We start from the raw sequence: 14234 nt of genomic DNA, 5'->3' as shown, positions 1-14234 counted from the left end.
ATACAGTCAAAACATTGATTCAAGAAATGAGATACAAAGCCAGGTATTGAACATTGATAGGAACTTTAAGAGGACAGTTCAACTCAAAATCAGAAATACTTTTTCCTCTTATCTGTAGTGCTGTTTATCGATCTGCTCAAAGTGCAAAGAAAATACATTTGAAAAAAACTCCAGAAATCCTGACCGGGTTACTGAAGATAATGCACAGATACACAGATCACTTGTTGTGAGCAGTTTTGTGTAGGAACTATGGTTGAAAGAAATAGTTCCTACATGAAACAGCTCAAAACATAGTCAACAAGGAGGATAATATGTACAGTATTTATGATTTTGGGGTAAGCGGTCCGTTTAACAGCTCTAACAGAGTGTAACACGTGATTATCAACTAACTTCCTGTGCTAAAAAGCCCAAAAACTAGTTGGCCAAACTCTTGTTGTTGTAATACTCTTTATATTATTTTTTAATTATTATATTTTTCATTTTGTCTCAAAAAGAGTCCTAACTAGAAGCTGCTGCAGCTGTGATTCCAGCTTGTGCCACATATACTGCAGGCAGGTACTGTCGTCTCCAGGCCTCCAGCACCAAACAGAGTTCAAAAGTTTAAACTCGTGCAGGATCTGTTGTCGGGACACTTTAAGCAACTTACGGACTTATGGAGCCGTAATCCGTTGTGTGTAACTGATTTAATGAACAAAGTAAAAACAGAGGGTTGATCTTCTAATCCCTCAAATACTACAAGCTACTTGAAATACTGGTGTGCTACATTTCTTTCCCCTTGATGTTAATCAGGCCTGTAAATCCGCAGATTTTAAGATTTTGATTCATTGATCTCTCAGAGCAGAATAAAACAAAAGCAAACTGTTGGAGGAGGATCTGTAATATATCAGGTTGCATAGTTTTAGATGGAATCTCTGTTAAGTGGGTGTGGGTTGGTGTGTGTGTGTATGTGTGTGTGCTGGATTCTCCGGCATGTGAAAGAGATTGAGTTTCATAAGGAGATCTGGTCGTTAATTCGCCTGTTTATCTCGACGCAGAGCTCTGGACTAAATTTGAGTGCAATATACGGTTCTCTCAGACACGCGTTATCTCTGCCGACTTCTCCGTCCACCTCCTCCTTTTCTCCCCCCATCCTCCCCCTCCGCACACCCCGACACACACTCGTCGTCCTGTGCCAAATACCTTCCAGTCAAAAAACACCCAATTCTGCTGGGTTATCAGCCTAATGCATCATCACTCCCTGATTCTCACGTTAGCCGAGCTAATCCATGCTCATCTGTTGCATTCATCGCCCCCGCCCCCTACTAAAAGTTTCACAGGTGCTTTCGAGAGCAGTTTGTCATATTTCCTTCGACAAAACAAGACATCACTTTGATTCAAGGCATCACTTTGGATCAGGGGGAAGCGTTGATGCTCTGCAGCTGCTGCAGACGTAATGGACCGAGAAGAGCCGTGCCAGGTCTGGTTTCAAACCGCACTGACGGTTTATGTTGGCCCCTGATCAGGATCCAGAGTTCCCCTTCAGAAACGTTTTCACAGAGCGTTGTTTTCAACTTCTCCCTCGCTTAGCACGCATATGTATTTGAATAAAAGTGTTACAGCCTGGATAACATTTATTTGGCAAATATTTGATGGCATTACAAGTTTGTTTGTGTTTGTAGTTTATATGAAAGGGCTTTACTCCAGTCAGAAAAAAACCCCCAAAAACTACAAGCTCATAATGCCACCTTGTGGTAGGACTCAATAGCTTGATCACACTTTTACCCGAATGATGTGTTGCAAACATTATTTGAACACACTACATGGCCAAAAGTGTAAGGACACTTACTGTTGTGTGCATTTGGTCTGGGGTCATTTATTGTAGTTGTTGGGAAACGTTAATACGACTGCAAACAGTTGTATATTCTTGTGCTTTTGAAGACGACTTTCTACCTTTTTCAACATGAACGCTCTTGGTGCTGGGTGCTGAATGGGATCAAATTCCTGCAGCCAGGTTCTAAAATCTTGTAGTAAACCTCCCTAGAAGAGTGGAGGCTGTTGCAGCAGCAGAATAAAGCTCATAGTTTTAGAATCAACAATCACATATGGGTGTAATGTTCGGATGTCCGCATACTTTTGGCCATGTAGTGCATGTCACAGTTCTAGAGATCACGTAGGAACTCTATAGTTTGAATGTACTGATCTCTGCAGGAAAATACAAAGCAAACATTAGCACATTGATTGAACACATACTAGTTATTACATACACAACACATTAGTTAAATATTACAAATAAAAACCATACATATGTTACAGTTGCCACTACATTCACAGAATAGCTAAATATGCCTTAACTTCTCAGTTTGATTTCCTACCGTCCTGGTAGTCATTGCTGCGTCACAGTGAACATTTTGTTGAATTTGTTTTTGTTAAATAATATTTGCATGGCAATGCATCTGAAAGCAAGAACTTTTCAAAGCAAATCGCACATCATCCTTTTCACAACATCCAAATTTGCTTGGCAAAAAGGGCACCAATATGTTTTTGTGATACCTGCAGTGGATCAATCACACGTCGAGTCTCAACAGCTGCACATTAAACGTATTAATGCGGTTCACAGGAAACCGTAGTTAGTCATTGGGTTTCCTTCCTCAAAACAGGTGCTTACAGTACACGTTTCCTCTCTGTGCAGTTGTCAGTTCCAGTCCCGCACTCTCTAGTCTCTTGAGTTACCTCCTCTGGTTACTGAGCCGTGCCGACGTCGTCGTAGTCGTCCTCAGATGGAGAGTCTTGGTCGGGGCTCACGGGAGAGTAGACGGGGCCGTCGTCTTCGTCACCTAATGATTACACAATGACAGCAATCAGCAAATGTTACAGATCTCATTTTTACACAAGCGTAATATCTGTTTGGTGACATTTACTTGAACTCTGCAGGTTGGTCGTTTTCGCCGGGTAAAGCTGATCTTTGCTGTAGACGAGCTTTGAAGGGTCAAAGGCATCGTTGACGACAGATGACTGGGCAGGTCCTGAATCTGTCATTTGTGAGAGCACAAGGGATAAATCTTCTGTCTCATGACATCTATCTTGTGAAAGCTTTTGAGACAGTTTCATGTTGGCTTTCTACTTTCACGTCCCACCTCTAAGTCATGGGTGTGGTTTTCTTGACTCTACGCTGCAAACACCCACAGATTTAGTTTAGGTAGGGACTGTACAAAGATTAATCTTATATTTAAACAGCTAAATTGGTATCAATACAAAATACTAGTAATAATGTAAATCTTGAAGGAATAGTTCAGTTAATTAACTTTCTAGTGAAGAGTTACAAGAGATGATTGGCACGGACCTCATGTCATGTTTGGCAAATATGAAGCAACAGTTAGCTGCCAGTTAGCTCAGCTTAGCATGTAGCATAGCGTATAGTAATATATATATATATATATACATATGCTGTATCTGTAAACAGGGGGAAACAGCTGGCCTGGTTCTGTCCATAGTTAACAAAATACACCTGCTAGCTGTAGCTTCATATTTAGCATACAGACATGAGGGTGGTATTGATCTTCTCATCTCAATGCCACTCAAAGCCACTACTCCTTTAATATTATATCATAAACAGCTGCCAATACACACATATGAAGTGGAAGTGTGACATTAATGGCAGACATAATAAAGGTGTGAATATTCAGCCACTATTCACAATGTTGAACACAGTCCCTTAGTTGTTTTTTTATGGTAACTTAGTTGAAGGGAAGCATGAATGGGACTGACCTGGGGTGACCAGGGCGTAGCCGTTGTCTGTGTTTTCGTAGCATTCCCCGGAGGAGGTGCTGGAGGTGCCGAATGAGTCCACTGAGATCTTTGACACTCTGGCATATGGAGCCTCTGCGGGGCTGCCATTGCAGCCTGTAAAGACTCCCATCGCTTCCTCTGTGGGTTCAGGAGCTGGAAAATAAAAATGAGAATATAACACTAATAATAATAATTTAAAAAATTAAAAATTAAATGATTGAAAGGGATAATTTAGCTCTATGGTTAAAAAAATGCCCAGAGGTTTAATTTTTTCTGACTAAAACAGAAACAAAAAGTTTCTTACATTGTCCGACACTGACATATTAACAGGAGTTTAAGCTTATTGGAGTCCATAAGTATAAAATAGGTATATTAAGGCACAGTTGAAACAGCTCCCCAGATAATGTGAGACAAAGTTAGGACCTATTACAACTTTTGAAAACAGGTATGAATACTTTTTATTTGAAAGAGAGGTGGATTCATTTACTAATTATTTTAGTAAAAATCTAACTTTTGTATAATAAGTACTACTGTATTTGCTATAGTTAAATCTGTGTGGCATCATTCAATTGTCACTTCTTTTCTTTGTGTTTGTGTTTGTGAATATTTGGTGTGTGTTATAAAAACCAAAACAAACCAATATCAACTCAAAATATTTCTTAGATTTCCTGTTAAATAAAAGGTTCAATTTAACTAAAATCAGATTCATAAACAATTTATTTATCCTCAGGGGAAAGTTGGTTACTATTACTATCATATACAAGCATAAAGAAATATAGGAAACATGTAAATAAAGGACTATGTGAAATGTAAATGATGTACATAATGCATCAAAATAAAAAAACACTAATAATGGGTATATAGTCATTATAAAACTCCCTCTCCGTGTCTAAATGTTTGAGCCATCCTCTTCCCTACCGATGATCACTATGACTGTGTGTATTTGAGATCTGCAAAGTGTTGCTGTGTTTCTGTGGCATCCTTGCAGACGAACAGTGACTCACGTTCCTCGCAGAGGCTGTCGAGACCTGAGGGCCTCATCAAAGGGTTCACGTCAACTCTGTACCGCTGAGAATCTGGATACCAAACGATGCACACGTTTTAATCACAAGCCATCCTGCAAACAAACAGTGCAAACAGCAAACATTGATCTGCAAAGACTGCACACACACGCACACACACACACACACACACACACACACACACACACACACACACGCAGGGCAGAGCAGCTTCAACTGCAAAATGCAGCAACACAGCGAGAGAAGATCTTAACAGAGGCAAAGACAGAGAAACACAGGGATGAATACAAAAGGAAATAAAAGATAGTATCTCACTCCGAAAGGTTGATAAAGGGACAGACGGCTCATTGCTTGGCTCATACTGCTCATAGTCTGTATCTACTGACGTGCTGTCAACGCTACTAAGCTGGGTCCAAAAATACCTGGGATTGGAGGGGACTTTTTGAGACAAACACAAAAAAAAAACACGACTTGGTGAAATGACTTCATTCTTTGTAAACGCTGCACAATTCTGCAACTTTCTCACTACGATGCATCTATATTAATACATATATATGTGTACGGTATTAAGAAAGAAAAGTCTAAGTTGTGTTAGTATCCAAGGGATAGTCTTTTTATTGGTCATATTTATCAAATGTTCAGCCACTGACCTTCTGTATGCAGTGGGTTGGGAGTGACCTTAACGAGGTCGACGGCGCCTTGGTAATGATGATGTTCGGAGGTCGGTCGTGAGCTGTTGCGAGTCTGCCGGAGCAAGATAGCTGTGGACACAGTAACCAAGGATGAAGATAAGTATTGGCTTATCTAACTCGTGCTGTCGGGTCAGAAGAATACTGAAGAGATGGGGTCAAATTAGATGTGCTGTGCTTTGAGAGACTTGAATACTGTCTGTTGTTGTTTGTCGTGGAGATTTAGGATCCTCTAAGACTTTTTTTAAGAAAAAAAAATACTCTTCTTTGAATAATAGTCTGCGTCTGAATCTGTGTTTTTTTCCTGCAGAAAAGCCAATAAACTGGTCATGTTGTTTATATAAAGTTGTATATATAATATATATATACGTATATATATATATATATATATATATATATATATATATATATATATATGTATACAAATACAAATAAAAAAAAGATTGAAGAAAATATAAAGACATTCAGAATTGAATTTAAAAAAGAAAAAAGCATTAGAATGTATACTGAAGAAACGTTGTGCAACCTATTTTTCATTTACTTCAATCTCATGAAGACAACAAGATATCTGGAACTGAGGCCACATAATAATCAAAACCAATATATGATTTCACTGATTTAGTTCACAACTTATCCTTGACATTCTAGGAATGATTGTAAATCACGTGCAGAGAAATAAAAAATCACAACGTGACTGTAGTAAAGAGTAGTATCACTGTAGCGCAGGCTGAAGGAAGGAGAACCAACCGTGTCGTCTTCTGTAATGGCAGCACAGCACCGAGTTTGTGATGAGAACCACGAGGAGAAGAAGAGCCAGAGCGATGGTGCTGATGAGCTCTGGAAACCGCAAGTGGAAGCCTTCAGCACCAACGACTGAGGTTGCTCCTTTTGGCATGAACACAAAGAAAAAGAAGACACATCATTCTTGTTTTTCTGGTGGTTTATGTAAGAGTCACATGGTTGGTTGTAATAAGTGTTTGTCTGAACGTCACACTGAGACATATTGCGTTGTCCTACTTACCCTCCTAAATAGGTGAAAGGATATTTTAAGTAACATTTATTAACATCATGTGACATCTGTCTATTTTAAATAAGATAAAACGATAAAATATTTACCAGTCCATCTGGTCAATACAGTCGCATTAGTTGTGGTGGCTGTGGTGGCTGTGGTGGCTGCAGGAAACCCGAGGGAACCTGCAGGACAACAACATTATATTTTAAGTTCAACACAATCTGGATGTGAGCTGACAAATTAAGAGAAGAAATGATTCACCTGTTTTATTTACATATACGCAGAACGAGCTCAACATGAATTTACATAGTTCTATTAGAATATGATTCTGTGAATACTGAACCTACAGGGGTACTGACGAAATTAAACTTTAATAATTATTTTGGATTTTACACCATAAATGTGTCAATCTTGGTATTTAGCTTTGATGAAAACATAATTTAAGAGGCATCTGTAAATCACCAGCTATTTATTGAGTGACAAAAAAGTCAAATATTGAAATGAGAATATCATTTTATACAAGAGCTCAAAATTGTCTGGTTACAAAAGTAAATAATTTGTATTAAATTAATAAAATACATGTTTACAGCTGCTTTTGATTCCTGTACAAGCAGAAAAGTAAATGATAAATGTAATGTCACTTTCACATCTGCCGTTCCTTGTGTATTACTGTGTCTAAGCCAAGACATCAGGTCTTGCTGCCTTATACGAAGCCGATTCAACAAAACCTGTATTATTGTTGATGTTGGAGAAAACATACTTCATGAACAAACACTGCATCCCTCACCATTACAGATCACCCCGGATGCCTTTGAGGTCTGGCACAGGTGCGTTTGGTTGACGAACTCCGCGCACTGCCACAGACTCTGCGTGTTTGGGTCGCATTGATAGTACCACAGCGCCCCGTCGTTGAGGGCGAGAGAAGGAAGAAATCGGGAGTACTTCTGCGGCTCGGCACCGCACCGCAGCATGGAGCACACCATGGAGGCCATGTTCTTGTTCCAGCAGTTATCACACACAGTACCCCAGCTGCCATTGCGGTGGACCTCCACTTTACCAGAACAATGGTCCAGACCTCCCGTCAGTCTGACTGCTCTCATCTCTGCAGAGACACAAACTATTAGTCTCACGTGTTCTTTGTGGTCAGTGCTGATTAGCAAATGTTTGGATGCTTACCTTACACTAAGATCTTGAACATGGTAAACAGTGTTAGCTATAGCGTTGCTTGCTAAACGCTGGTGTTGGCCATTAGCTCAAAGCACCTCTATGCCCAAGTACAGCCTCACAGAGCTGCTAGCATGGCTGTGCACTCTTGGTTCTGTTGTGCATGGACTTTTTAAGTTTCCATCCAAGGTCAACCTTGAAGCATTCAACCACAGGAAGCTAGTAACTTTCTCATTATAATTCTATTTTTCTGTATGAGAATGATTTTTTAACTGGACCTGAGCATACGACCCCAGCGTCCTCTTTGTGTCCGCAGTCGGGGTCGTCCTGTGCGGCCGGACAGGCCCACAGGTTCTCCTCTCTACCGGTACAGTTCAGCTCGTCCAGGTGGACCGGTCCTCTGCCCGGGGGGAAGGAGCCGCCCTGTCCCGTCACACTGAGGGCGTAACCGCAGCCGAGCTGGCCGCACACCACGTCAGCGTCTCGCAGGTCCCACTGGTCATCGCACACGGTGCCCCACCTCCTGTCTCTCCACAGCTCCACCCGCCCAGCACAGCGGTCTTCCCCTCCTGCCAGCCGCACAGCCTGGTGGCCTAAAGGAGGACAAGATCATGCTGTCAACTTCTGCCACTGTTTATGATGAAGGGCTGAGGAAGCCTGGGAAATACTTTTATGGCAGTTTATTTGACAAGATTTAAAGCAATTGAACAAAAGAAGAGAGACTGAATTAAAATTCTTGCAAATAAGTACATTTATCTATCTTTTATCAGTGCATATTAAAGATTAGTAGCCTAATCAATGCAGGAATCAATAAAAAATAGATTGATTCACTACTTGCATTAGAATAGTATCTGACTGGACTGATAACCTAGAGAGGCTTTATTTATTTAGCCTATTTATGTTATTATGTCTAGGGGGTCTTATCCCTATATGCACACATAAGTACATACTCTTTTGCAGTGGTGAAAGAAGTAGTGTCAGATCTTTTTCTTAGCAGTAAAAGTAAAGTAAAAGTACAGTATAAAAAATGCTGTAGTAATACAAGTAAAAGTCATCTATTCAAAATCTTTCTTAAGTGAATGTACATACGCTATACCAAAAGTAAAAGCAATCACTATGCAGAACGGTCCAATTATTTAAATTATATACAGTATTATGCTATATATTGTGTGGGACTCGCACTGGTCTGGTCTTGGTCTTGACTTGATCTCGGGTTGGGTGGGCTTGACTACAACACTGCTGTTGTGTAGTGTAATACAAAATATTACATCATCATTTATTAGTTGATTTATATTTTGTATTAATTTGTATTAAATAAATGTAGTGAAGTAAAAAGTAGAATATTGGCTTCCAAAATATAGTGGAGTATAAAAGTAAAGTAATGTATAACAGGTGGTTATGTTTGCCAAAAATATGAAACATACATTAATAGAAGTATAGTGGACTAAAGAACTTAAAAAATTAAAAAATAAATAGGCCTACATAGCTGAATTCACAAGTAAATGTAATGATATTTTTTTATAGTGGAAAATAAAAATCAAGATTTATTTTGATCACAATCTTATAATCTGCATAAGATATACTATTAAATTAAAAATAGAAATTACAAAAACCTTACCACAAATTGCTTCAGCAATCAGGATGCAGTTACCGCCTACACTCTGTGAACAGTTCTGCAAACGACCGTCTCGGTACAAACAGTCGTCAAAGCAGGTGGCATTGGAAGGTGATTTGGTTTTGGTCACATGATAGACGCTGCCGCAGTCCAGATCCTGACACATCTGTTCAACGAGCACATCTGTGGAGTCCGCTGGCAATGCCGCCACATCACTGCTTCTGTTTCCACGCATCCTCAGCGTGAAGCGGCATTTACCAGCAAGTTTGTGAATGTGAGGGTCACCTGAGGACACACAGAAGCAGAAACACAAAATGACTTATGTGGTGATTATTCCAGTAAAACTCAAAAGTATAAATTATTGTTCTCTTATTGTGGTCAGTTTCTCAATACTTTCAGACTTCCCTCCTCTGTCTGTCTTCTACAGACGTAAAATCTTTAACAATGTGTCACAAATGTATAGTTTTGTTTCTTTAAAAGCTGTTATTTCCCAAAACAGCTGGGCACTGTAGTTTTTTAGGAAACTTTACTCAAACAGGAGGAAATAATGCATTTGTTGAGGACTGTTTTCAACTGCGGATTAATACACGTTTGGTGTTCTTGTTACTCCAGCACCAGGATGGTGTATGCAGGATTGGCCGGGTAGTTACTTTCACTGGCAGTGACCTCTACACAGGCCACCCAACACACCACATTAAACACATCAAACCACATGTACTGATCGAGAAGTTTCTCGTTTAAAGAGCAACCATTTGACCAAATGTCAATTATTTCGAGTTTATTCTCGTGGATCAGAGCAGTGTGGGTGAAAGGAAACCACATCCTGAGCCCACAACGTCTAATTCTCTACATTCTAATCTTTCAAATTAGTTTTAACTTCCGCAACATAGTATGTGTATGTAACACTTGAAGGTAAGGAAAAAAGCGTTTTCCCAATGAAAATTATACACATTAAAACTTCAAATCAAAGACGACTGGATCTTCAGCTTTACCTAAATAAGCTGAAGTATTTCCTTTGAAACACATTGCCAAATCTACAATACTGTTGCTAGGGTTTTTGAATATAAAATAATCTCAGTAGCAGTTTATTTTTCCGTGTAAAATGTATTATGTTAATTGCTTATAGATAAATAGCTACATTTCTACCATTTCCTTTTACTGACAGTAATGAAGCATCTAAATCTTCTATAAACTATTCACAATTTGAAAATGTAATATTGTCTATGTGCCTGAGTACTTTTGGCCCATTTACTTAATGGTGTAAGGTTGTAATGAACCTGGCTAATTCAAACATACTGTTTAATAATATCTGCATTCATTTAGCAACAATTTGTGAGTGAGATTTTCCAAATGTGATTCTCAGTTGTAATACATTTACAACATTTCATATTATTTTCTGGTGGCTTAGTGGTTGACACACAGGCCTCACCAACAATGGCGCTGGTGTGATTCTAGCCAGAACCTAGCTTACACAGCCCCCTCTCTCCCCCACACAATTATACTGTCAACTATACAATATGAATGAAATGAAAATGCCCAAAAAATAGTATTGTGTTTATTTTTTCATTTTTACTGTCACACTTACCTTCATATTTATTGTAATCTTTAAATCTGTCAATGGCTCTAAATATGGCAAGGGCTGAGCAGGTGGCTAACCGGCTAACGTTGCTAACAGTGCAAAGAAGGGCAAAGAAGGGCAAAGTGCTGGCAGAGCTAACAGTGTTTTACTTGAGGGGGAACCGGAGGGTGGCTGCTATGCTTCCGCGACGACGCCGTCGGAGCCGGTTGGGACGGCTTTATCGCTTCTTTATCATCTGTAACCGCCGTGTGAGACCAGTGCAAAGTGGCCGCCCCGAAACTAGCCAGTGGGGGTAGGGGCATGCACTAACTACCATGCGCGTAAAGCACGCGCGGCCTGCCCGGCTACTTCAACAGAGAACTCGAATTAGCATACAGGGACTCTGTGTTGTTCTGGACTCTGAATGTAAAGTGTATTGGACTGAAATGTTTCTGCCACAAAAATGTGTGACTGGTGGTGTGTAGCTGTACAGCAACCACCAGCAGCAAAGCTAGCTTGCAGAGTTGTCTGCGTGGGAGAGAGACTGCTTTGCTATACCCCCAAGTTTGATTTCCATCTGCAAAGTTCACCGAGATGATGCGTTTCACAAGCAGGTTAACCCACATCCTGTGGCAATAAGAGCAAGAATATTCATATTCTCTCTGCATTAAGTGTTTATTTTGGTTCTGGACAAAAACAGTGGTACAAACAATTATTTTATAAATGTGTTTGTTTGTTTGTGTCAGAGATAGAGAGAGACAGAAAAATGTAGCTTACTGTTGTTTTCCTCTTGTGTTCTCCCTCTTGTATTATCTCCCTCTGCTGTCACCCCGACATCAGTAGGGTCTGTTTGAGTGGATGAGTTTTGCAACGCTGAAATGAAGATGGGAAAAGACTCATTAACTTTCACTGTCAGTATCAATGTGAGCATCAAGCCTTTACTAGCTACACACCACATGTGTTTACCACAGGATGTTTGATGAATAACCGCTTGACCAAATGTCTCACTTTTGTCTTTCAGCAAGTGGATGGAGTGCAATATGGTAAGAGGTCCGAGACCACATCACCAATATATGATCTCCGGTGTGTGGGATCTTCCACATTTATCTTCTTCTTCTTTCAACACTTAACTTTATGTTTTCCACTCCCTGTGACTGAATCTGAAGCATGAATAGGTTAAAATGATTCAAAGGTTTATTTGTCATACACATGCCACTGAAATACAACACTCAGTTATCAATCACCTGCACCCAGAATGCACATCTGTAAAATTAGATCACTTTGAAATGAGAGGTATAAAACACTATACATAAGATACAGGGTTGGCTCTTTGTTGTGCACATCAATAGAAGAGTTAGAGGAATGCAATTCCAATATACTGTATGTAGTGTACAGTATCTTCAGTTAGTAATTGTGTCAGACACTGTTAAGAGTATATGAGAATAAAAAAACCACATTGCATTTGTGTTCATCATTTTTATTTGCAGCGTGCTACAAATGAAAATGCCAAAGACTCTGGATGATTTTATTTTATATTTAGCACATAAGTGTGCAGTTGGCATGTGGGGAAAAAACAATTTTTTTGGTGTTTTGTGTGTTTACATAGTTTTGAGTGAAGTGTTTCCAAGAGATGCAAGATGTTTTTGTTTTGTATGTCTGTTTTTGTGTGTAGAGTTTTGACAAAAAGAGGGCCCTAGTTTTAGTTTTTCAAAATAAACTGTATGTGTAGTGAAATACAATTTAGCATGCTCCTAAGGCTATCATAAAAAAGGGTTGAAAATTAGGATTTAACAAGTGAAATATGAAAAATAAAATTCTAAATCAATGTAAAAAATATGTGAATAACTCTGTTTCTGTTTTAATCTTTTTTTGAATAATTTTAACCGTCTCTTATTTTACTTCAAAACATGTTCTAAGGCTTTCGTAGAATTCAAACCTACAAAAATAAGAGCAAATATAAATGAACCAAAGATATGTACAGAAGCTACTGCTTTTCTTCTGAAATACACTGAATAAGGAAAAGCCAACTTCACAATACCTTTGTTTTGTGTAGTTTGCAGTGTGTTTTTTGTCCATGTCAAATGTATAGTGCAACTCGTGATACAAATCAGAAAAAAAGTTTTTAAAAAGAGACAATACCAGCCTCTGCGATTTTCCGTCACTGACAACAATAATTCCACATATTTCAATTGTTTATGACTCCCATTTAAATTGTAACATCGTTTATGCGCTGCTAGTGTTAACACATTCGGAAAAATCATATTAAATATAAATATAATTTTATATACCCAAAATAAATCAAACGTCTCTGTTACAGACGGTTTCACTCCATACCTCAGAGCAGAACTAACAGTTTGTGAATCATTTTTACATATCGAGTTTATGAATGTATAAAACTGTATACAATACCTTGACACAGACAGCTCAGTTGCACAATTAAAACCAGCTTCATGTTGTCGACAGAGAGAGGGAAACAGCTTCTACTGTCTCTTTTATGCCGAGCCTGTTGACATTAAGTGCGGTTTGCTCTCGTGTTCCCTCTGTATTTGACAGACAGAACTTCCCATTTACCACAGTGCATCATCACAGGAAGTGAAGCCCGTGGCTTTGTCACTGCTAAATTATCAGGACTCAACCACATTTATGATGCTGAAGCCTATTACACAAGAAGCACATTGTGCTGATAATTTATCTTGAGAGGGATCAGAGGGTAGTATTTATATAGTTATAGTTATATTGAAATTACTTATGTGTACACATGTTTTTGTAGGTATTAATCATTTTAATGATGCTAAATATTCTCTTGTATGTTTGATGATGAATATATAACTAAATTATACTATCAGCATAATACGTGATGTCATGTAAACAGTCAGGGAATCATACTACAGTACTAGGTTATAAAGAAAATAATTTGAGCTACAAAATGTTTCACATGTTTCATCCAGTCTGTTCTCTGCTCCTCTATCACTGTGTGGTTTGGATCGGCCACCAAACAGGCCAGAAACAGACTACAACGGATTGTCAGGTCTGCAGAGAGGATCATTGGTTCCAGCCTGCCCTCCATCCTGGACTTGTACACCTCTAGAGTCAGGAAACGGGCTGGAAAATTCACTGCAGACCCTTCACACCCTGGACACAAGCTGTTCCAACTCCTCCCCTCTGGTAGGCGCTACAGGGCTCTGTACGCCAAAACCACCAGACACAGGAACAGCTTCTTTCCACTGGCCGTCACTCTCATGAACAATAAATAAGTCATACTGCACTACCTCTGTTTGCACTGTTACCACCACTTGCACTATCACCTCAATTCCATTGCCATTGTTTATAGGTTTATGCTCACATGTGTGTGTATATATATGTACACTTTTTCATTTGGATATATATTTATACTTATATTGTATATAGC

At 39.2% G+C, this 14234-nt stretch overlaps 1 protein-coding gene across 1 annotated transcript; it reads right to left on the bottom strand.

The window, feature by feature from the left end:
* Positions 1 to 481: 481 nt before the first annotated feature.
* On the bottom strand, positions 482 to 11845 carry LOC116398526 (T-cell differentiation antigen CD6-like). Its single transcript, XM_031874891.1, has 13 exons — positions 11834 to 11845; positions 11603 to 11698; positions 9271 to 9552; positions 7931 to 8245; positions 7276 to 7590; positions 6593 to 6670; positions 6224 to 6361; positions 5438 to 5548; positions 5103 to 5225; positions 4770 to 4841; positions 3745 to 3918; positions 2898 to 3008; positions 482 to 2813 (listed from the first exon to the last, which is right to left on the bottom strand). Exons 3-13 carry the CDS (start codon positions 9500 to 9502, stop codon positions 2719 to 2721), a joined length of 1764 nt encoding a protein of 587 aa, XP_031730751.1. The 5' UTR covers positions 9503 to 9552; positions 11603 to 11698; positions 11834 to 11845; the 3' UTR covers positions 482 to 2718.
* Between the last annotated feature and the right edge of the window lie 2389 nt (positions 11846 to 14234).

This window comes from Anarrhichthys ocellatus, unplaced genomic scaffold (genome assembly GCF_004355925.1).
Source record: "Anarrhichthys ocellatus isolate YVR2014 unplaced genomic scaffold, GSC_Weel_1.0 scaffold84, whole genome shotgun sequence".
NCBI classification, from domain to species: Eukaryota; Metazoa; Chordata; class Actinopteri; order Perciformes; family Anarhichadidae; genus Anarrhichthys; species Anarrhichthys ocellatus.
This window is presented reverse-complemented; position numbering and strand designations above follow the sequence as displayed.